The sequence below is a fragment of the Rhinatrema bivittatum genome, chromosome 6 (assembly GCF_901001135.1).
Source record: "Rhinatrema bivittatum chromosome 6, aRhiBiv1.1, whole genome shotgun sequence".
NCBI lineage: Eukaryota > Metazoa > Chordata > Amphibia > Gymnophiona > Rhinatrematidae > Rhinatrema > Rhinatrema bivittatum.
This window is the reverse complement of record NC_042620.1, coordinates 237278664-237301533: the sequence shown is the minus strand read 5'-3', so window position 1 is coordinate 237301533 and position 22870 is coordinate 237278664. Positions and strand designations below refer to the sequence as shown.

The 22870-nt window shown below is 45.9% G+C and overlaps 1 protein-coding gene across 5 annotated transcripts in view; it reads left to right on the top strand.

Moving 5' to 3' along the window:
• Positions 1 to 22870, top strand: part of LOC115094023 (integrator complex subunit 6-like) — a 211348-nt gene that overhangs the window by 93515 nt on the left and 94963 nt on the right. For all 5 annotated transcript variants that reach the window (XR_003857467.1, XR_003857468.1, XR_003857469.1 and 2 more), the window contains 2 exons: positions 5135 to 5245; positions 15294 to 15509. Coding sequence is in view for 1 of the 5 variants with exons in the window: in XM_029606646.1 (XP_029462506.1) it covers positions 5135 to 5245; positions 15294 to 15509 (327 nt within the window). In the remaining 4 variants the exon portion in view is untranslated. The remainder of the gene's footprint in view (positions 1 to 5134; positions 5246 to 15293; positions 15510 to 22870) is intronic.

Genomic DNA, 22870 nt, shown 5'->3' with positions numbered 1-22870 from the left:
GTGGTTCTTTGCTGGTGAGACAGCCACAGGGACCGCCCCCTAAGGTGGCCAAGCATCAGGATGGGACCCTGTCTCTGCGGGTCGCAAAGTTGAAAGGTGCCTCGGCTCAAGGTTGTACGGCCCCTCTGGAGGTTCCGGTTATTGGGGCGGTGGATGCTGGACCTACTTCCTCCCCCCCCCCCCCCCTGTGGGAGGGGGTCCGGAGGAGGAACAAGGAAAGCAAGCTACTTTGGATGGGGATGACCCTAAGGTAGTCCGCTTGTTTCATAGGGAGGAGCTAGAACTGCTTATTCCCTCGGAGCTAGGGGTGGAGCTTCCGCCTCATGCCCCGCCACAGGATTCGGTGGATCCAGTTCTAGCAGGATTGAGGGCGCCAAGCTGAGCTTTTCCTTTCCATCCCATGCTTCAGCAGCTGATGACTCTGGAGTGGGATGCTCCGGATGCTGGCTTAAGGGTTGGTTGGGCTATGGATAAGCTCTATCCTTTGCTCAAGGAGTCTCTGGAACTCCTGCGGTTTCCCAAGGTAGACGCTTCAGTATCTGCGGTTACGAAGCGGACTACAATTCCGGTCGCAGGATCAGCAGCTCTTAAGGATCTTCTGGATCGGAAGCTGGAAGCCCTTCTTAAGCGCATCTTTGAAGTTTCGACCCTAGGTATCCGGGCAACTAGCAGTTACATGCTCCGGGCGAGTCTGCGCTGGGTACAACAGCTTTTAACATCCAGAGATCTCCCTCCGGGCGAGTCAGAACCAGCGGAGCACTTAGAGGCTGTGGTGGCCTATAGAGCGGACACACTTTATGACCTTCTCCATACTGCGGATGACATAATGAGAGATGAAGTATCGGCAAGGCGTCTCCTCTGGTTGCGTAACTGATCAGCGGATGTATCGTCCAAGGTTCAGCTTGGCACTCTACCATTTAAGGGAGGATTTCTCTTTGGTGATGATTTGGAGCAGTTGAAGTCCCTGGGTGAAAACAAGGTTCACAAGCTGCCAGAGGACAGACTGAAACCTTCCAGAGGATTTCCATCATGCTCCCGCTTTCGGGGGCAGCGTAGGTTTCGTCCGAGCTGACAGCAGTCGTGGGGCAGCGACAGCCGATGTCCAGACCCCAATCTTGGAACACTTCCTTTCAAGGCCTCCTCGCTTGCCTCCTCGCTTGCCTCCAAGATGAGTCAATGAGATAAGGCCAGCCCATCCCTCGCTCCCTCGGGTTGGGTCGACTATCCCAGTTCCACGAGGCATAGGCCACAATTACTTCTGATCAGTGGGTGCTAAATATTGTAGAACATGGCTACGCTTGGGAATTTGTTCAGCCGCTCAAAGAATTTTTTCTGGTTTCTCCCTACGGTGCACGGGCCAAGAGGCAGATTGTTCGGCAGACCCTCGACGCCTCCTGTCACTTGGGGCAATGAAGCCGGTTCTTCAGGAGCAATGGGGGATGGGAAGGTACGTCATCTACTTTGTGGTCCCAAAGAAGGAGGGGTCCTTCCTTCCCATTTTGGATCTCAAGAAGGTCAACAAGGCTCTAAAGGTGCCACATTTACGCATGGAAACTCTGCGGTCTGCAAGGGCGAGTTTTTAGCTTCTCTGGATCTAATAGAAGCATACTTGCACACACCCATTCGCGAATATCAGCAAACGTTTCTTCACGTCATGGTCCTGGGAATGCATTTCCAATTCTGCGCTCTGCTGTTCAGTCTGGCTACCGCTCCCCGCAAGTTCACCAAGGTCATGGTGGTAGTCGCCACGGCCCTGCAGAGGCAAGGCCTTCTGATTCATCCCTAATTGGACGACTTGCTCATCAGGGCAAAGTCGAGGGAATGCTGCTTGGACGCTATCAGCAAGGTGGGCAGTCTCCTCGAGTCCCTCAGCTGGGTGATCAATCAGACCAAGAGCAACTTCGTTCCTTCTCAGACAATGGACTTCCTGGGAGCCTGGTTCGATATCAGTGTTGGGAGAGTTTTTCTCCCGTCGGATCACATGACCAAATTGATAGAGCAGGTCCTTCGATTGTTGTCACTCCCGCTGCCCAAAGCCTGGGACTACCTTCAGGTCCTTGGTTCCATGGCATCCACTCTGGAAATGGTTCCCTGGGCTTCTGCTCATATGAGACCATTACAATGAGCGTTGCTTTCCCGTTGAGATCCCAAGTCTGAAGAATTCCAGTTCCTTCTGCCGCTCACCGATCACGTCAGGTTCAGTCTTGGGTGGTGGCTTTGCCCGCGCAACTTGTCTTGGAGTGGATCTCGAAGTTCCGAGCTGGATAATCCAGCTGGTTGATCAATCGTCTGGAAACCAAAGCAGTTTGGCTGGCTTTGTTATGCTTTCTCCCGAGCCCATGAAATCAGGCAGTCTGCGTCCTTTCCAACAATGCGATGACAGGAGGCCTACATCAATCGTCAGGGAGGCACCAGAAGTCAGGCTGTAGCTGACAAAGCAGAGCTGCTCATGGCTTGGGCGGAAGAAAATCTTGCGCTGCTAGCAGCATCTCACATTGCCGGGAAGGACAACATACAAGCGGACTTCCTCAGTCAGAGGCGCATAGATCCCGGAGAGTGGGAGCTCTTGGTCCAAGCAATGGATCTAATTTCCCGCAGGTGGGAGACTCCCCACATGGACTTGATGGCGATGCGGGAAAATGCCAAGGCTCCTCGTTTCTTCAGTCGCAGAAGGGATCACGGCGCAGAGGGAGTCTATGCACTGGTACTTCCCTGGCCAACCTCATTTCTCCTGTACATGTTCCCTCCTTGGCCACTGGTGGGCAAGGTTCTTCGCAGGATAGAAGTTCACCCAGGCAACGTGATTCTAGTGGCTCCAGAATGGCCCGATGTCCATGGTTCGCAGATCTAGTCAATCTGGCAGTAGACGGGCCTCTGCGACTTGGACATCTTACAAATCTTCTTCATCAAGGTCCTATATTTTTCGACCAGGCAGATTGCTTTTGTCTAGCGGCTTGGCTTTTGAAAGGAGGAGATTGAGGAAGAAGGGATATTCGGAGGAGGTTATTACTATTCTTCTGCAAGCCAGAAAAACATCCATGTGTCTCTCCTATGTCAAGGTGTGGAGAGTGTTTGTTTGAGACGTGGTGTCGTGAGCGAGAGATTTTTCCTCTACACGCTTCGATTGCACAGATGTTAAGTTTTTTACAGAATGGCTTGGCCAAGGGCTTGTCTTTTAATTCCCTTCGGGTACAAGTAGCGGCCCTAGGCTCCCTGGTTGGCAGTTCGGTAGCATCTCATCCAGATGTGGTGCGTTTCCTTAAAGGAGTGAAGCATTTGAAGCCTCCGGTTTGGCCTGTATGTCCGTCGTGGAGTCTAAATTTAGTCCTTCGTGCCCTGTGCGACCCACCTTTTGAGCCTATCAAAAAGGAGACGTTAAAGGATCTCACATTGAAACGGTGTTTTTGGTGGCTATCTGCTCTGCTTGCAGGATCTCAGAATAACAGGCTCTTTCTTGTAGGGAACCATTTTTGAGTATTTCTGATTCGGGAGTTTCTCTGTGAACGGTCCTGTCCTTATTGCCAAAGGTGGTTTCAACATTTCATTTAAGTCAGTCAGTTGAACTTCTGGCCTTTCCTGATTTGGTGGCTGATGTTCCGCATGCAAGAGAACTTTGTCGCTTGGATGTCCGCCGCTTTCTATTATGCTATTTGGAGGTCACAAATTCTTTTAGGCTGTCAGATCATTTATTTGTTCTGTGGAGCGGGTCACAAAGAGGTAAAAAAGCTTCTAAGCCAACTATTGCACGTTAGTTGAAAGAGGATATTTCGTCTGCTTCATTTGTAAAGGTTGACCCGTTCTGGATGGCCTGAAAGCCCATTCTATTCCTTCTCTAGCGGCTTCTTGGGCAGAATCTGTTGGTGTCACCACAAGAGACTTGTAGAGCCGCTACTTGGAAGACTCTCCATACATTTGCTCGCCACTACTGTTTGAACTTTCAGGCTCCAGAAAGCTGCAATTTTGGCAGTGGTGTACTTCGCGCAGGACTTGCAAGGTTCCCCCCCCCCCCGGTTTAGGGAAGCTTTGGTACATCCCACAGTCTGGATTGAACCGGGTACATACAGGGAAAGGAAAATCGGTTCTTACCTGCTAATTTTCGTTCCTGTAGTACCACGCATCAGTCCAGACGCCCGCCCATTGTACTGGAATTACAAGAGTCCGCGTGCATATTCCGATACTCTTATTGCAGCACATGAAAGAACACTACGTGTTGTTTCCACTGTTGAACTATTTCGATTAGTTCTTGTTGCTTGATTCATTATTTTGGTTACCTTTTGTTCTGCTTGGTTAATCTGAAGGGATGCAGGAGGCACACCAGGTTAAGTAAGGGTGCCCTTCAAGTTTTTCTCTGGCTCAATCTGCTGGAGGAGAAGCATAATTCACAGTCTGGACTGATCTGTGTAACAGGAACGAAAATTAGCAGGTAAGAACCAATTTTCCTATGCAATACTTTATTTCAAAATTGCGATCCAAAAAAACTTTCACAGACTATTCCAAATGTTATGAGATATCTTGTCTCAAACATCCCAGTCATCCTGACACCAATGTTTCATCCAAACTTCAGGGGAAGATTGGGATGTTTCTGAAACAAGACCTCTCATAAAGTTTGGCACAGTTGGTGAAAGTTTTTTTTTGTTTTTTTTGATCGCAGTTTTGAAGTAAAGTATTTCATCTGTTGATTTACACATATGAGCTGATTTTGAAGATTTTAGGTGCATTATGAAGTTAAAATTGCTGTGAGATTTTTATATATATATATTATATATATTTTATAATATATTAAAAGTAACTCCTTTTTGAGGCAAGTGATGGTCAGCTCCTGTTTGATAAGAGAAATGTATATTCTTAACTACCTTTTGATGTCTTTTTATAATTAAAATAATTCGCTGCTTAGGCAATGACTACACAAATTTTGAAATGCTTATGCATGTCTATTGATTTTGAATAGTTGATTACATTGTGGACCTTGTGGTGATTTTCTAGTTTCAGAACACCCAACTTCTGTTGGTGGGACTGATGCCTGGATTGACCCTAGATCTATCTTGTTAGCTTTTGTGTTAAACCAAACCCTTCCTAGCCCTTAGTATACAGACTTTTACTTGACTCCAAACCTGATTGTTTTGTTTCCTTCCAGCCACTAAAGAAAGCACTAAGGATGATGGGAGCTCCAAATCTGATATCGGATAACTTAGACTGTGGACTTAGTTATAGTGTGATATCTTACCTTAAAAAACTGAGCCAACAGGTAAACTATATTCATTGTAAACCTTTGCTCTTAAATGCATTGATTGATTTCCTTTATTTAGATTTAGCTCATGCCATTTCATTGGTAGCCCAAGGCGAGTTAAATTCTGGTGCAGCTGATATTTCCCTGTCCCCAGAGGACTTAGTCTGAGCTCATACCTGAGTCAGTGGAGGGTGAAGTGACTTGCCCAGTGTCACAGGGAATATCAGTGGGATTTGAGTTCTAGCTTCCCTGGTTCTCAGCCCGCTCCAGTAAAAGCAAGTTTTCTTACCGTAAACAGTGTTTCCGTAGATAGATGATTTAGCCATGCTGTATGGGAGTGCATCGTGATGCTTGTAGGCGGAGCTTCCCTCAGTGAATCACAGAGTTTTGAACTCTGTGCAGCTGTGCGGTGTGTTCCTGCACGAATCAGTCATTCCCTCCTCAGTCTCTTTGTATCCAAGATGGAATGAATTAGCAATTGCTTTTTCCTAGCGTGTAGCAGATGGACTCAGGACCAGTGGGTATAGTGTACTTCTGTTAGCAGTTGGAGTCGGATCAGATTTCAATCTGACGTCAGCCCCTAGTACATATACCCCTGCAGGAAGTGCAGCTCCTCAGTATTTTCCGTCTCCATAGCAGTTAGGGACTATCTGCACGCTATGGAAACACAGTTTACGGTAAGCAAACTTGCTTTTTCCCGTCGATAGAAGGCTGATTTAGCCATGCTGAATGGGAATCCCAAGCTATGGATGGTGTCCTGCTATGGTTTGTGGTAGTCCAGGACATCCATCCCTATGAGGGTAGACAGTCTTATCAGCGTTGGAGATTGGACAAGACTGCTGAACCCAGTGCAGCATCTGAAGTGGATTATTGCTGTAGGCAGTAGTGCAACATGAATGTAAGGATGACCACATTGCAGCCTTGCAGATATCGAGTAATGGAACCCGTTTGAGGTGTGCCACCGATGCTGCCATGGTTCTGATTTGATGCGCTTGAGGTTTAGTATCCAGCTTTAGGGAACTTTTGTTGTAACAAAATTGGATGCATTGGGATAACCAGTTGGCGATTTGTTCTTTTGGAAACTGGTTGTCCTGGAGCATTAGGATTGAAGGAAAGGAATAGCTGGGATGGTCTAGACTGCGAGTCTGTTCTCTGTTTTATAGTAAGCCAGAGCTCATTTGTAATCAAGTGAATGCAACTGTCTATCTCTGTCGTGAAGATGTGGCTTCGGTTTGAAGACTGGTAGGATGATTGTTTGGTTCAAGTGGAACGCAGATACTACTTTTGGTAAGAAGGTTGGATGAGGTCGAAGGGTAACTTTGTCATGGAAGAACTCCGGATATAGAGGGTAATGAACCAGAGGTTGTAGTTCGCTGACTCTCCTAGCCGATGTAACTGCCACCAAAAACAGTTTTCCAGGTCAAATATTTAATGTGTGACATATCCAGGGGTTTGAAGGGAGATAGCATTAATTGCTCTAGAACAATGTTTAAGTCCCAGGGAATTGGAGGTTTCATTGTTGGTGGACGCAGATGTAGCAACCCATGCATGAATCTGGAAACTAGGGGGTGGTGCGAGATCGGAAGCCCCTTGTCTGTGAGGTGGAATACAGCAATCGCACTGACATGGACTCGCACAGACGCAGTAGCGAGACCAGACTGGTAAAGGTGGTGCAGGTAGTGAATTATTTGACACCTGTGCGGAGAAAGGATCAAGTCTTTGATGAGGGCACCACTGTGAATAAGGTGCCATTTACTTTTGTAATTACGTCTGGTGGAAGGTTTTCTGGAAGCTATAAGTACGTCCTCGACTTGAGACGGAAGTGCAAGGTGACTTAATATTTGCTGTTCAATCTCCATGCCGTTAGGTGAAGGGAATGATGCATTGGGTGGAGATTGCCTCCTTCCTGTGTCAGTAGGTCTGGGTGGGTTCCCAGAGAAATTGGGGGGGGGGGGGGGGCCTATGGATAGCCGGAGGAGATAGGCATACCAGGGTTGTCTCGGCCACGCTGGAGCTATCAAAATCATGTTCGATACATCTTGTATACATTTTTGAATTGTCCTGGAAATCAGCGGAATTGGAGGGTACGTGTAGAGGAGACCTTCCGTCCATGGAATGAGAAACGCATCTGGTGCGTAATGAAGTTTGCTGGGATAAATGGAACAAAAGCGGAGAACCTTTTGATTGTCCTCCGTCGCAAACAGGTCTAGTGTGGGATAGCCCCATTTGCGAAAGAGAGTTGCTGCCACCTCTCGATTGAGCATCCATTCGTGTGGATGGAAAATTCTGCTGAAGCGGTCCTCTGTGGTGTTGTCCAATCCCGGCAAGTAGGTTGCCTGGAGGGATGTGTGCGTGGACTCCGCCCAATGAAGTATGCGGAGGGCTTCTTGGCAACGAGTCCATGAACCTGACCCGCCTTCTTTAGAAAATGGTGACTTGATTGTCCATATAAATCATGAGTCATCTTCCTATTACTTGAGCTGAGAAGGTTTGGAGTGCTTTCCATATTACTCGAAGTTCGAGGAGATTTATGTGTAGTGTCAATTCCCTGGGGGACCATAACCCTTGAGTTTTGAAGGTGGTTAGGTGTGCTCCCCAGCCCTTTCGGGAGGCATCCGTGGTGAGAATCAATTGATAAGGAGGCGTCCTGAATGGGGAACCCATGGAGAGACTGGAATGGGAGAGCCACCATTGAATGTCCAATTTCATTGGGGCAGTAATGTGGACCTTTGTGGATAACAGCTGTGTGTATTGGCTCCATTGATGTTTTAGGCCCCATTGCAGTTGTCACATATGGAGTCTCGTGTGAGGGACTACATGGATGGCAGCCGCCATGTGGCCCAGCAGTTGGAGGACATGTCTTGCAGAGGAACATGTTTGCCTGTGCATACATCGTGCTAGAGCCAACAGAGTGTGAGACCCCTGTTCCGAGGTAGGTAAGCTCTGTTGTGTATGGTGTGTATCACTGCTCCAATAAACTGTAGTAGTTGTGTGGGTTGGAGATTTGATTTCTCATAATTGAAGATGAATCCTAAATTGTGGAGACATTGTAATGTGGTGGCTACATGGGTCTTGAGTGTAGCCGGGTTTGAGGATACTAGAAGCCAGTCATCCAGGTAAGGAAAGATTTGGATTGACTGTTGTCTGAGATGAGCCACTACCACCACCTCTAGGCACTTCGTGAACACTCTGGGTGCTGAGGAGAGGCCGAATGGTAGGACCTTGTACTGGTAATGAGTTTTCTGAACTCGGAAACACAGGAAACGCCGGGAGGACGGGTGCATGGGAATATGCGAGTATGCATCCTTCAGATCGATGGAACACATCCAATCGTTCCGTTTTAGGAGAGGAAGTATGTTTTTGAGAGAGGTCATTTTGAATTTCTCTTTGGATGTGTTTGTTGAGGTCTTGAAGATCGAGAATAGGTCGAAGACCTCCTGATTTTTTGGGGATGAGGAAGTATTGGGAGTAGAAACCTTGATCCATTTGAGTTGGAAGGAGCTGAATGGATTTGTTTAGGAGTTCTGAGAACTCCATTTTTAATGATGATATCTGATGTTGGAAGCCGTGAAGAGGGTTGTATATGCGGCAAAAGGGGATTGGTTAGAAAATTCAATTGATAACCTCCCTTTATGATTTGTAGGACCCAACGATCTGAAGTGATGGATTCCCAATGATTGCTGAATAATTGTAGGCGTCCTCCAACTGGTAGCAGTGAGGATGGCGTCACAGCCTTCAAAAAGCCAGAGACTGCTTCTGTGGGGGCACTGTGGCCTGTTTAGAAGGGCGCTGTTGTCGTGAACGTTGACACGGAAGCGAAGATTGTGAAGAAGATCTTGATGGCGTGAATGGCTGTGGCCTGAATGGAGTATAAGGACGGAATTGACCCCTTGTATCTACGTCGATACAAGGGGTTATATCTTTTTGATGAAGAATGGTAATCAGATGATGAAGTTAGAGAGTACCGCTAAGTTCTGTTCTTTTAACTTTGAAACAGTCTCTGCAAATTGGTCACCAAATAGATTTTGAGCTTTGCAGGGAATATCTGCCAACTTTTCAGGGACCTAGCCAAGCTATGCGACTAACTGCAATTGCTGCCAACGAAGTCCTTACAGATGTTTCAAAGTGTTCATAAACGTAACGCAGCAAATGTTGCAATCCTTCTTCTATATGTGTGAAAGGTTGTGGTAATGAATTGTCGTCTGCTAGGCAGAGTGGTCGCAACTTTTGTAGAGACTCAAGTACTGAGTCATATAGAACTGATGAGTGCTTATTTTCGATGATAGCATCGCAGCATCATAAGACTTCCTACCAAACTTGTCGAGATATTTGTTGTCTTTACCTGGCGGTGTGTTGGAGTGCAATTTGGGACGCTTTGCCTTGGACATTGCAGATTCAACAACAATGGAGTTATGAGGAAGCTGAGCTGAGTTATATACCGCTGAGTTCCGCATACGGAATTTTAAGTCTGTTTTTCTAGATGTGGAAGGTGTGGAAAAGGGAGCTTCCCACATCTTTTCCAGAACGCCTTGTAGAACTGCATGAGGTGGTAACTCAGTAGGCTCATGTGGCATATCAAAAATTTTAAGTATACAGAGTGTTTCTGTACGGGGGTCAGATACTTTTCCAGTCTCCACATTGAGGAGTGCTTCAACTTTCTCAAATTTTGAGTAGGAGAGATCCTCCGGTGGAGAGTAGGGTTCTGGTAAGATGTCCGATGGGTTGGACGGCATGCCAGTGGAGGAAGAGGGAGCGAGACTGATGTAATTGGCGATTCCGGGCTATAAGGATGATCCGGGCCTGGAAGCTCAAGAATATCCTCTCCTGTTGGAGGCATAGGAATTTTCTCTGTAGGAGAAGATGGTGGTGGAGAATCCCATGGTGGATAATCTGGTCCTTCCATGGATTCTATATCCTCAAAAAAAAGTAGACAACGCCTGAGATATTTTAGACATAGCCTTTGATGCTAATGTGCCAAGTGGCATCATTGTTTGACTTTTTTTGGAAAACGGGCATGTAGGCAGAATGCCTGGAGAATGAAGTCCTGCAGTTTGTTTTGCTGGAGGACTAGTAGGTAAAGGTTCATGCAAGGTTTTCTTTTTGAGACACAAGACATGTCGGAATATATGGAGACTGCACTAAATGAAGAAGGGGGGTCCAAGAAAAATTCTACATCCACATCTGTAAGGGTTGCTCTGGAATGAGATGAGCGGCCAGAATGTACAGATGATGTATCTGGTTTCTCTTTTTGCCCACTGTGTTTGTGCATCATCTTTGACTGTGAAATGTGAGGTTCTGTTGAATGATGCGTCTTCATTTTATGTTTTTTGGAAGGTACGTGTGTTGATAGCGTCGGAGAGTGCGCGGTATGTGTCGAAGATGCCGTAAATGGCGCAACATGCTTTGATGGCGTCATAGACGGCGCAGCATGTTTGGATGGCGTTGTGGATGGCGCTGCATGCTTCGAGGGCATCGTGGCCAGCGCAGCGTGTTTCAAAGGAGTCATGGACGGCGCCGGCTGCTTTGTGGGCTTCGTAGACGGCTCAACATGCTTCGATGGCACCATAGACGGCGCATGCGTTGCATGTTTTGAGCATTTATCATGCGCCGTGTGCTTCGATGTTGATGGCGTCGTAGGCCGCAAAGCGCCGGGGACAGGTTCCTGTGCCCTGGATGACACAGAAGACCCTTGTTTGGGAACAGGGGGAGCAATTCTCGACCCCTGGTGAGATTTCTTGGGCACTTTAGGAAAAGAATACCCTGGGCCCAGTCGATGGCAAAAGTTGCGGCTTCTCCCGTGGTCCCAGGGAGGAGGCCCTTTTTTTGATGTGATAAGGCTGGTGTCTTCACCCGGTCGGGTGAAGACTGTGCCGATGGCATTGGGGCATAAGCCTGATGATCTCAGCCTTTCAATTCGCTCTGTGCAATGTCGGCGCACTCGGGGGGACATCCGTCCACAATCACGACGAGATCCCTGGTCGTGATTGGGCTCGAGGCAAATATAACAATAATTATGTCCATCCGTTAGGGACATAATCTTCCCGCATTGGCAATATTTAAAATCGGACAGTTTTGGTGCCATATTTACAGTGAAAAACTTGAAAAACTTGATATTTGAAAAATTGAGAGAGGAAAAAAAAGCCAGTGTGCATTCTGCTTGCAGAAAAAAATTGACTGAGGGGATGACTTTCACGCGAGAATGCACCACATAGCTGCGCAGAGTGCAAAACTCTGTGACTCACTGAGGGAAGCTCCGGCTACGAGGGCCGCGATGCACTCCCATACAGCATGGCTAAATCAGCCTGTTATCGACAGGAAACCACTAGACTACTCCATTCATGGTTTGGGGAGATCTGATGTCTTCTGTTTAAGTCTCTACTAGGAAACTGCAGAACATTTTTGTACAAATTGCAGACTTTTAGTTGAGACCTGGTTTTGTTTTGTGGGGGTTTTTTTGTTTTATTTTAATAATATAAATTTTTATTGAATCATTTTTGCATCAAGAACAATCACAAAAAGAAAATAAAGGAGCAAAGTCACAATTATTCTTCCTTATTTCCAAATAGTCCCCCACCTCCCTCCCTTTCCATACCTCAGCTTTTAGAAACCATTTCACATAAGGTCAGGTCCTAAGGGATATTATCACCTAAAACATCTTGCAGAAACACCAAAAGTTGAGACCTACTTTTGCTGAATTTCTCTGGAGTTCCTTTGCTTTGGGGCTAGAACTGTACTATGGGGTCTGTCTGCCTTTTCCACTTCAGGGAGGACAGAGGGCCTTAAGCCAAATTGGGTTCCTTCATATTGATGTATAGGCAAAGTAAATTTAAAAAAAAAAATTTGGGAGAAAAGAAATATGCGAGAAAGTAGAAAAAAATCAGAAAATTAACATACCGAATGATGGCAGAATGGCAGATAAAGACCAAAATGGTCTATCTAGTCTGCTCAGCAAGGTTTTGTTTTTGTAATTTTTTTTAAGGGTAGTAACTGCCACTTCATGCAGACTTACCCACAAGAAGAAATGTAAACTTTAGGGAGAAAATGGGAGAGGTGGAACTGTGGGCCAAATTAAAAGGAGCAATTACAAAGGCAACTAATATTTACGTTAGAAAAGTTAACAAAAGCAAGAGAAATAAGAAACCTATCTGGTTCTCAAAGGAGGTGGCTGATTAAAATAAAAAGAACAGCGTTCGAGAAATATAAAGGATCCCAGAAAGAGGAACACAGGAAAGAATATCTGGTTAAACTGAGAGAGATGAAAGTAATCAGGAAAGCAAAATGTTAGGCGGAACAAAGGATTCCCAAAGAGGTAAAGAGAGGTGACAAAAGTTGTTTTTTTTCCAGATACATCAGAGAAAGGAGAAGAGAGGTCCAAAATAGTATAGTGAAACTGAATAGTGAAAAGGATCAATGTGTGGATAGAGACTAAGAAAAGGCAGAAATATAAAAAACAAATACTCCAGTTCGGTGTTCACTAAGGAAGACCCTGGAGAAGGACTGTCACTGGTTAACAAGGCTGTGAATGTGGGCGGATTTGATGAAACTCTGTTTACGGAAAAGAATGTGTGGGAAGAGCTGGGAAAACTGAAAGTGGACAAACCATGAGGCCTGATGAGATTCATCCTAGGATAGTGAGGGAGCTCTGAGATGTGTTAGTGGGTTTGCTGATTGACCTGTTCAATAGATCCCTGGAAATGGGAGTGGTGCCAAGCGATTGGAGAAGATCGGTGTTGGTCCCGCTTCACAAGAGTGGAAGCAGAGAGGAGACTGGAAATTACAGGCCGGGTGGGTTGCTTGATCCGAGGCAGCACGGATTCACTAGGGGGGAAGGTCCTGGCAGACGAATCTGATTTCTTTGATTGGGTGACTAGAGAATTTGATCAGAGAAGAGCGCTCAATGTGATTTACTTGGATTTTAGTAAAGCATTTGATATGGTCCTGCATAGAAGATTCCTGAACAAAATGAGAAGCTTGGGAGTGAGTGCCAAGGTGGTGGCGTGGATCACAAACTGGTTGACTGATAGAAGACAGCGGGTGATAGTAAATGGACCCTTCTCTGAAGAGAGAACAGTGTTAAGTGGAGTGCCGCAGGGTTCGGTGTTGGGACTGGTTCTGTTCAACGTCTTTGAGTGACATTGCGGAAGAGATAGAAGGTAAAGTTTGTCTATTTGTGGATTATACTAAGATCTTCAACAGAATGGACATGCTGGAAGGAGTGGAGAGAATGAGATGTGATTTAAGGAAGCTTGAAGAGTGGATTTAATGCCAAGAAGTTAATTGGGGGGGGGGGGGGGTGGTAAAGCACTGCTGTTTATGGAGCAGGAGAGGGACCTTGGGGTGATAGTGTCTAGCGATCTAAAGATGGCAAAGCAATGTGACAAGGTGATAACTAAAACTAGAAGAATGCTGGGCTGCATAGAGAGAGGAATATCTAGAAAGGAAAAAGGAACTGTTAATCCCTTTGTACAGGTCCTTGGTGAAGCCTCATCTGGCATACAGAGACAGGATGGAGGCGGTCCAGAGAAGGGCGACCAAGATGGTGGGGGGGTCTCCATCAAATTACTTAAAAGGAGAGTTTGAAGGATCTAAATATATACCCTGAAGGAGAAGAGGAGCAGAGGAGATATGATACAGACCTTCAGATACTTGATGCACGATCAACAACAAATATTTTCCACTGGAAAGAAACCAGTAGAACTGGGGGTCATGAAATGAAACTCCAGGGAGGACAACTCAGAACTAATGTCAGGAAGTATTTCTTCATGGAGAGGGTGGTGGATGTCTGGAATGCCCTTCCGGAGGAGGTGGTGAAGACAAAAATGGTGAAAGATTTCTAAAGGGCATGGGATAAACACGGTGGATCCCTAAAGGCAAGGGGGAGGGGAATGTAGTAAGAGGCATGGGGGTAACTTGCTGGTGGTGGATACTACCCTTAATAAATAAGCCTTCATACTGTTGGTGCAACTCCATTGTTTCTTGCTTCAACTGTAGGGGGTAAAGAGGAAAACAGAGGAATTTGATTCAGACAACAACCAGCAAGGACATTGAACTGTACAGGCTGAGAAAACAAATAAGCATGGGGGTAACTTGCTTGATGCGGCAGTTACTACCCTTAACCTGATAAGCCTGATACTACACTTCTGATGCAACTCCAACATTGCTGTCTGCTTCAGCAGCAGGGGGTGAAAGGAAATTGGACTGAAACAGAAACTAACAAGAGCCCTGACCTTGGTGGTCTGAGAAACTGATAAGTGTGGGAAACTGATATCAAAGGATTAAAATATGTGACACACTTCTTATGATAACTCTGGGAGCTTGCTGGGCAGACTGGATGGGCCATTAGGTCCTTTTCTGTCTTCACTTCTGTTTCTGTGTTAGGTGTAATAGTTAAATTACCCCATTTCCATTCTCTAGCCAGCATCTGCATCATTATTGTACTCTGGGAAGGGGATATAAAATAGGGGGAAAAATCCTCAGGAATGCTCATGACCTCTGATCCCAACCCAGTTCTGACTGAACTAGAAGTCTAAAGGAGCAAGAAAAAAATTAGAATCCAAAGAAAACCCAAACATTTTCCTATGGGTCTAAAACAGTGGAATCTTTTTGAAAACAGTCATTCATTATAAATAATCTTTTTGCAGCCCTTTATGAATAAGGGACATCCCATGGCCAGTAGGTAAAAATCTGACACATCTGATTCTTGGTGTTCAATAATATTTCAAGATGGCAAGTAAGGAAGTGGACCTTGAATGCAAAGAGAAATACCTTGAAAACATTTATTTTTTCCAAAGTTGTTGTTCTCCCACATGTAAAAAACCTGCCCTTATCTTTTTCTATTGAATGAAAATATTAAGGATTTAATAAGGATAAGATATTCGAACACATGAGTCAGGCAAACTGAACTCACTAATCTTCAGTTTAGTACTGCACCTCATAATAGCTATGCAAAGACAGTGCATAAAATCCAAATGCTCCTAGGTGTCTGTGCTTGTATTTTTCTGGTGTTCTATAACCTGCATAGAAAGGATGTAATGAAATGTTAATGCTCCATTTAATCCCATTGTAGACTAAAATTGAATCAGAACGAATAATTGCATCAGTGGGCAAGAAGGCTCCCCAAGAGGCTGGAATAAAGGTGAAAAATAACTCCAGTGGGCTATCCCTGGCCCATAGTAGAGATTTTAAACAACTACTGCAAGGGATTACAGGTGAAACACCACTACGATTGGCTGAAATGAATGTTAAAGAATTTGCTGGCTTTCAAATAGGACTCTTAAATAAGGTAAGCAGGTGCCATGATTGTGCACATATAATGCTTGAGGTCCTTGTGGCTAACTGTTCTGTGACGTTTTCCTGCTTTATACAGTGGCTATAGCAAATCTACATCCCCTTGAACATTTCTCACATTTTGTTGTCATTGTGTCAAACGTGCATGCTTTTAAGTTAGGGATTCTTTTCAACACAACACAACATACTCTCAATCTTTCAGGGCCCAAAATGATTTATTGAGGGGGAAAAAAAACAAAAACAGAAATCCATTTGGATAAGCCTCCATCCCCCTGAGTCAGTATTTGGTGGAAGCTCCTTTGACAGCAATTACAGCTGAGAGTCTTTTGGGACAAGTCTCTATCAAATTTACACACCTAGGTTTGTTCTTTACAAAACTGTTCAATCTGTCAAGTTTTTTGGCGAGTGTTGACAGATAGCAATCTTTGTCATACCACAGATTTATTGGATTGAGGTCAGGACTATGACTGGGCCACTCCAGGACATTTACGTTTTTGTTCATAGCCACTCCACTCTAACTTTGATTGTGTGATTTGGTTTGTTAGACTGAAAAGTGAATTTCTGTCCCAGTTCCAATTTTCTTAGAGGATATCCTGCCTTTCCTGTAGGGTATACATGTTCACATCGTCTGTCCCCATACGCTCTACAATAAAGATTACTGACCATTCTCTGACCATCAGCTCAATTCTGCTTATATCCTTTTGAACTGATGGTCTCCAGAATTGTATGCAGTATTCCAAATAAGGTCTCATCAGGGACTTGTACAGGGGCAATATCACTTTATATTAGGCTGACTAGTCCTTTCCCTATGCAGCCAAATATCCTCCTTCTTTTGCCATAACTTTATCCACCTGTTCAGCCACCTTGAAATCCTCGGATATCATCCTGTCCCCCGCCCCTGCTTCTGCTTTTGGTGTCATGCATCAACAAATTTAACCTTCTACATATACTGCTTTCTTGGATTTTTGCAGCCCAAATGCATGATCCTGTATTTTTAGCATTAAATCTTAGCTGCCAATTTCCCTAAACCATTCATCAAGCTTTGCTAGCTATCGTCTCATGCTTTCCACACCTTGCTGGGTGTCTACTCTGTTGCAGGTTTTGGTATCTTCTGCATAATGACAAACTTTCATGATATTTCTTCCATGATATCACTTACAAAAATGTTGAAAAGAGTAAGTAAAGGAAATATTCCTTTAGAGAAAGGGTAGTAGGTGCATAGAATAGCCTTCCTGTGGTGGTGATGGAGACAAGGACAGTATCTGAATTCAAGAAAGCATGGGACAAGCACAGGGAATCTCTGAAGGAGTGGTACGGATTGTAGAGCTGAGCAGTTGATTGAATGGGCAGACTACATAAGGCTGTATGGTCTTTTTCTGCTATAATGGTTTTTCCCTGTATGTGCTCAGATTAGTCCAGACTCCTGGGTTTTGCCTCCCTGCCAGCAGATGGAAACAGAGAAAGTTTCACTGACACTGTACATAGCCCTGGGTGCCACCTGCAGTTCCTCAGTATTTCTCTGTCTCCAGCGGATGGTAGATGGTGTAAAACCTGCAGTCTGGAGTGACAGGAAAAAAAAGATTAAAAGACAAAATTTCTGGAACCTCCCAGGGGATTGTGAGGTCCTGGTGGGGCCATCCCCCCTGGTTTAAGGCAGCGAGCAGGGGGTTGGTGACCCTTCTAATAGCTCAGTCTGGAGGTCCATTGGGTGGACAGGTGGTCCAGATCCTTCATCCCCATTAGACAGCGGTGGAACCTGCTGGCTGTTCTGCCCTGCAAGCCCAGTGGAGCAGGGGAGTATCCCTTTTATATGGTTTGTCCTGGGCTGGGTTGCAAAAGTTTGGCAAAAGGAGATTAATATAGCCAGTGGTCTGGCTCTTTTTTGATCTGCCATGAGGCCTGTGCTCCTGGAACCTGAACCTCTGTACCAAAGGAAAGTATTGGTTTCTATGTATCTTTGTTCTTTTCAGAGAGTAAAAAAAAAAAAAAAGGAATTGTATAGAGGAATCTGTGCAGTAGCGAGGTTCCGGGGAGGGAGCTACCTCAGCAGCTCGGGGAGCTCAGCGATGGGGTTTTTCATCAGCTTCTCTGCCTGCAGAGGAGACCAGGTGTTGGCTCCTTGGTGCTAAGGGACTGTTCCCCTGCTTGTTGAGGATGTGGTGGTGCCACAGGTGCGGGAAGGAACAGCAAGTGCATGCACAGAAGCATTGGGGGGGGGGGGGGTTATGTGTCAAGCATGACCAAACCGGTAGAATAAGCCTCATGGGTGAGAGAGCCAGAGGAATCTCCTCCTCAACTATTGCCGGCGGTTCCCTGTCCCACAGAGCTGCAGAGAGGCACTTACACTGAGGAGGACTCTGGTTCTGGTAGCACTCTTCTACCAGTTTTAATTTGCATATGTGCAAAGCGTTTTTAGTGAGATGTTGGCTCTTGGCCCCAGTCTCCATGGATTCTCAGCCAGTCAAGAGACCTGATCTGTTGAGAAGCTCTTCAGGCTGATGATTTTCTGTGCTGGATGTTAAACGGAACCAGGCCTAAACATGCTGAAGGTGCAGGCAGGCTTTACTTAGCCATGTAGTAGGCCACTGTATCTGTTCTTTTCTCGCATGCGTAGGCTTGTGCGCACCTTCTTACTGTGTTGGTGGTTGCATGTGCTGGGACCTGGGTGCGTAGATTTGAGCGCTTAAGGCCACGACCTGGACTGGAGTGCATATTTGCGCGGGTACTTGTGCACATAAGACTGCAACCTATTCTTTAGCGCGTATTTGTGCACATCCTGGAGGAATGCACGTGTACGCCCAGGTGGCATTAATGTGCATACAGGAGGCAGCCTAGAGCCGAAGTTCAGGAGAGCTAGGTGCGGGGGACAAACAAGTCCAAGCACCTTGCTATCTATGAGTCTTGCTGTCTGATAGCAATTCAGTCCTTACTCTTTCTGTTTGTGTCAGAGCTGTTTTAGATGCTCAAAGTGATTTGACTACAGATTTTGCCCATGTTGGGACATCCCCTAGGCCTATTGTCTCTCTAGAGGTGGAGTGGAGTGGGAGGTGAGGCAATGGTCAGCTCTCCTTCCTTGTTCCCGAGGGCAGAAGCTTCCCCAAGAGAGGTTGGAGAGAGCAAGGTTGGGCCTATGGACTCCGGTAGAGATCAGTCCTCCTCCTCCTCCTCCTGGGTGCAATGTTTCCAGGGCCTACAGACCTTTCTACAGGGGTGCCCAACGAAGGCGAAGCAACCTACTATGTAGGGATCATGTGCTTTGGCCTCCCATTTGTCAGTCATGGCAGGCAAATGCCACAGGGAGGCTTTCCCTGGTAATGTTCAAGGAGACATTGGAGGATTCCGATGGGGAATTGGCTTTCTTGCTTCTAGAAGAGGGAGAAATTGCATATGATTGAGAGCTGCTTTGGACTCTGCTCAGATTTTTTTCTTTTTTTACAGAGATGTCTTGCTGAGTTTGTTGGCCCAGATCCTGAACACGCTCGGCGTAGCCAGTCTGTTGGCTCAGATTCTGAACATGCTTAGTGTGGTCGGAGGTCAATTTTAAGTTAAGCATCTTGTTTCTTTTTCCCCCCGTATCCAGTTCAAGAGATACTGGATTTAAAGAAGGTATATGCAGCTCTCAAGGTTCCCCATTTCTGCAAGGAAACTGAATCCAACTCCGAGGTCTGTCATAGCGGCGGTACCCAAGGGAGAGTTCTTAGCATCTCTTGCCTTTATAGAGGCGTATCTGCACATAGGCATCAGGCTGGAGCACCAGAGATTCCTGAGATTCATGGTCCTAAGGGAACATTTTTGGTTTCGAACCCTTCCCTTCGGCTGGCAATGGCTCCACATACCTTCACCAAGGTGTGCTGGCAGTGGGGACAGCTGCATTGCAAAAGGAGGGTGTGTTGGTGTATCCATATCTGGATGACTGGCTGCTTTGTGCGAAATCAAAGACCTCTGTTGACAACAGTACAAAAGGTACTGATGCACTTGAAGTCTCTAGGATGGGTGGTGAACCTAGCAATGAGCCATTTAGTCCTCTTGCAAACTCTGGAGTATCTAGGAGCTCAGTTCGACATACTGGCGAAGAGAGTGTTTGTCACAGAGAGAGTGTGCTGAAATTGCAGAGTCAGATTAGGCTTCTGCTAGAGCTTTCGGTGCCCAGGGTCTGGGACTATTTAAGAACATAAGAAAATGCCATACTGGGTCAGACCAAGGGTCCATCAAGCCCAGCATCCTGTTTCCAACAGTGGCCAATCCAGGCCATAAGAACCTGGCAAGTACCCAAAAACTGTCTATTCCATGTTACCATTGCTAATGGCAGTGGCTGTTCTCTAAGTGAACTTAATAGCAGGTAATGGACTTCTCCTCCAAGAACTTATCCAATCCTTTTTTAAACACAGCTATATTAACTGCACTAACCACATCCTCTGGCAACAAATTCCAGAGTTTAATTGTGCCTTGAGTAAAAAAGAACTTTCTCCGATTAGTTTTAAATGTGCCCCATGCTAACTTCATGGAGTGCCCCCATGTCTTTCTGTTATCTGAAAGAGTAAATAACCGATTCACATCTACCCGTTCTAGACCTCTCATGATTTTAAACATCTCTATCATATCCCCCCTCAGCTCCAAGCTGAAAAGTCCTAACCTCTTTAGTCTTTCCTCATAGGGGAGCTGTTCCATTCCCCTTATCATTTTGGTAGCCCTTCTCTGTACCTTTATCAGTCAGAAAAAGTTACAGGTCTGGGTTCTATGGCATAGACATTGGAATTAATGCATTGGGTGCTCGCACATATGCGGCCTCTGCAGGGGACTCTTCTCCTGCTAGAATCCATTATTGGAAGAGTTTCATCTTCTTCTTCTGTTAGAGGGGGAAGCCAGGATCAGTCTTTCCTGGTGCTTTCTTGCACCAATCTAGAGCATGGTGCAGAATTGGAGATTCCAAATTGGATAATAGTCACCACCAATGCAAGTCTCTCTGGATGGAGGGTGGTGTGGCAAGATCAGTTGGCGCAGAGCTAGTTGTCAAAACAGGAGGCGTCATGGCCTATCAATCGGAGACGAGAGCAGTGCATTTCAGGTTGCTTGCCTGTCTGCCAAGGTTACGCAGCCATCCAGTACGGATCCTATCAGACAATGCGATGACGGTGAACTACATCAACCGTGAAGGCGGATCCAAGGATCAGGCAGCAGTTTGAGAGGTCTGGGATTTGAGTCTCTGGGTAGAACTGCATTTGGAGTGGCTGGCAGCGTCTCACATCACCAGAGTGAACAACGTTCATGCAGATTTTATCAGTCAGAAAAAGTTAGACCCTGAGGAATGGGAGCTGTTGGAGGCAGCAATGTATCTCATTCACGAAAGATGGGGATATCCTGAACAAAGAGAATACCAAGGTGTTGTGGTTTTACAGCCCCTGAACAGAACACAATACAAAAGAATCTGCGCTCTAGTGCTGCTGTGGACTTGAGGGATTCTTCTTTGCCTTCCCTACTGTGGCCTCTGGTGGACAAGGGATTACGGTGGATAGCGAAACATCCAGGCAACATGATCCTGGTAGCTCCAGAGTGGCCACATCGACTATGCTTCCCAGATCGGATCAACATGGCAATAGAGTGGCCCTGAGATTCGGTCATCGGTCAACTGTTTTCCACCAGTGCCCAACATTTTTGGGTCAGGCGGCTCACTTCTGTCTCGTGGTTATGCTTCTGAGAGGAGACAACTGAGATGGAGGGGATATTCCGAAGCTGTTATTTCCACCTTCTACATCCTTGATGCATGTGCAGATTTGAAGGATCTTTGAGTCCTGGTCTGTTGACTGAATGCAGCCTCAGTCTGTTCAGGCTATGGAGTTGCATATTTTGGCTTTTCTACAGAAAGGTTCTGGTCAAGGGAGTGACCTTTAACTCTGAGTGTCCAGGTAGCAACATTGGGTTGTCTCTGGGATAAGGTTCAAGGGTATTCTCTGTCCATACTTCTGGACTTTCTATGGTTCCTTCAGGGAGCTAAGAACTTGCGTCCTCAGGTGCGGAACATTTGTCCATCTTGGAATCTGAATCTAGTCCTTGGATTGTGTGAGGCTCAGTTTGAACCACTAAAGAGAACTATGGTTAAGGACTTGACTCTTAAAGTGGTTTTCTTGGCAGCTATTTGTTCAGCCAGGAGAATTTTGGAGCTCCAGGTGCTGTTATGTTGCAATCCCTTCCTACAGATGTCTGATTTGGAGGTATCTTTATGCATGGTGCCTTCTTTTCTGTCTGAGGTAGTCTCTGCGTTCCATCTTAAAGCTTCCAGCTTTTATGGATTTGGATTCGTCTATGCCTCATTCGGGGAAGCTTAGGCTCTTTGATTGGAGGCATGCATTATTGAGGTATCTAAAGGTCACTTATGATTTCCGTAGATTGCATCACCTCTTTGTACCGTGGAGTGGTCCAAAGTAGGGAAGTAAGCTGTCTAAGGTTACAATTGTGCGGTGGCTGAAGGAAGCGATCGAGTCGACTTACATTTCTAAAGGGCGCCTGCCGCTAGGGCGTTTAGGGGCACACTTGTCGCATTCTCGGGTGACTTCCTGAGCTGAGTCACAGCATGAAATTTGCTGGGCAGCTACTGGGAATTCCCCCACTTTTGCTAGACATCGCTTGGATGTTGGGGGTCTGGCTTCCATGTGCTTTAGTGAGTGTTCTACAAGCGGAACTCTCCACATCTCACCTAAGTTGAGGGGAGCTTAGGTACATTCCAGGAGTCTGGACTGATCTGGATACGTATAGGGAAAGGAAAATTGGTTCTTACCTGCTAATTTTCTTTCCTGTAAGTACCACAGATCAGTTCAGAGAACCATTTACTGGGGAGGAGAGTCCACCGCTCATACTGTTGCTTTGTATATAGTATGGAGTTGTTGGAGGTTTTTAATGCTGATCATTAATGTTAAATTTGGGAAAGGAGTTTTCCATTGACTTTTTGGGCAACTTCACCTTCTTCCGGCTTGTTGGAGGGGGGGTGAATTTGTTTAGAAGCTTGCTTAGAAATTTATGGTTGTTGCTGTCACCTTGCTTGGGCACAGGTCAATACTGAAGGACTGCAGGTGGCACACTGGGTTATGTACAGTGTCAGTGAAACTTTCTCTGTCCACATCTGCTGGCAGGGAGGCAAAACCCAGGCATCTGGACTGATTTGTGGTACTATAGGAATGAAAATTAGCAGGTAAGAACCAATTTTCCTTTGACTTCTGTGCTTTTCTCCATTCATTGTCCCTTTTATCCTGACAAGTGTCCCAGCCTGTTATTTATTTATTTGTGTTTTCTATACCGATGTTCATCGGACATATTACACCGGTTTACATTGTAACAGAGGAGTCTAAAAACGTAGTTGTCTTG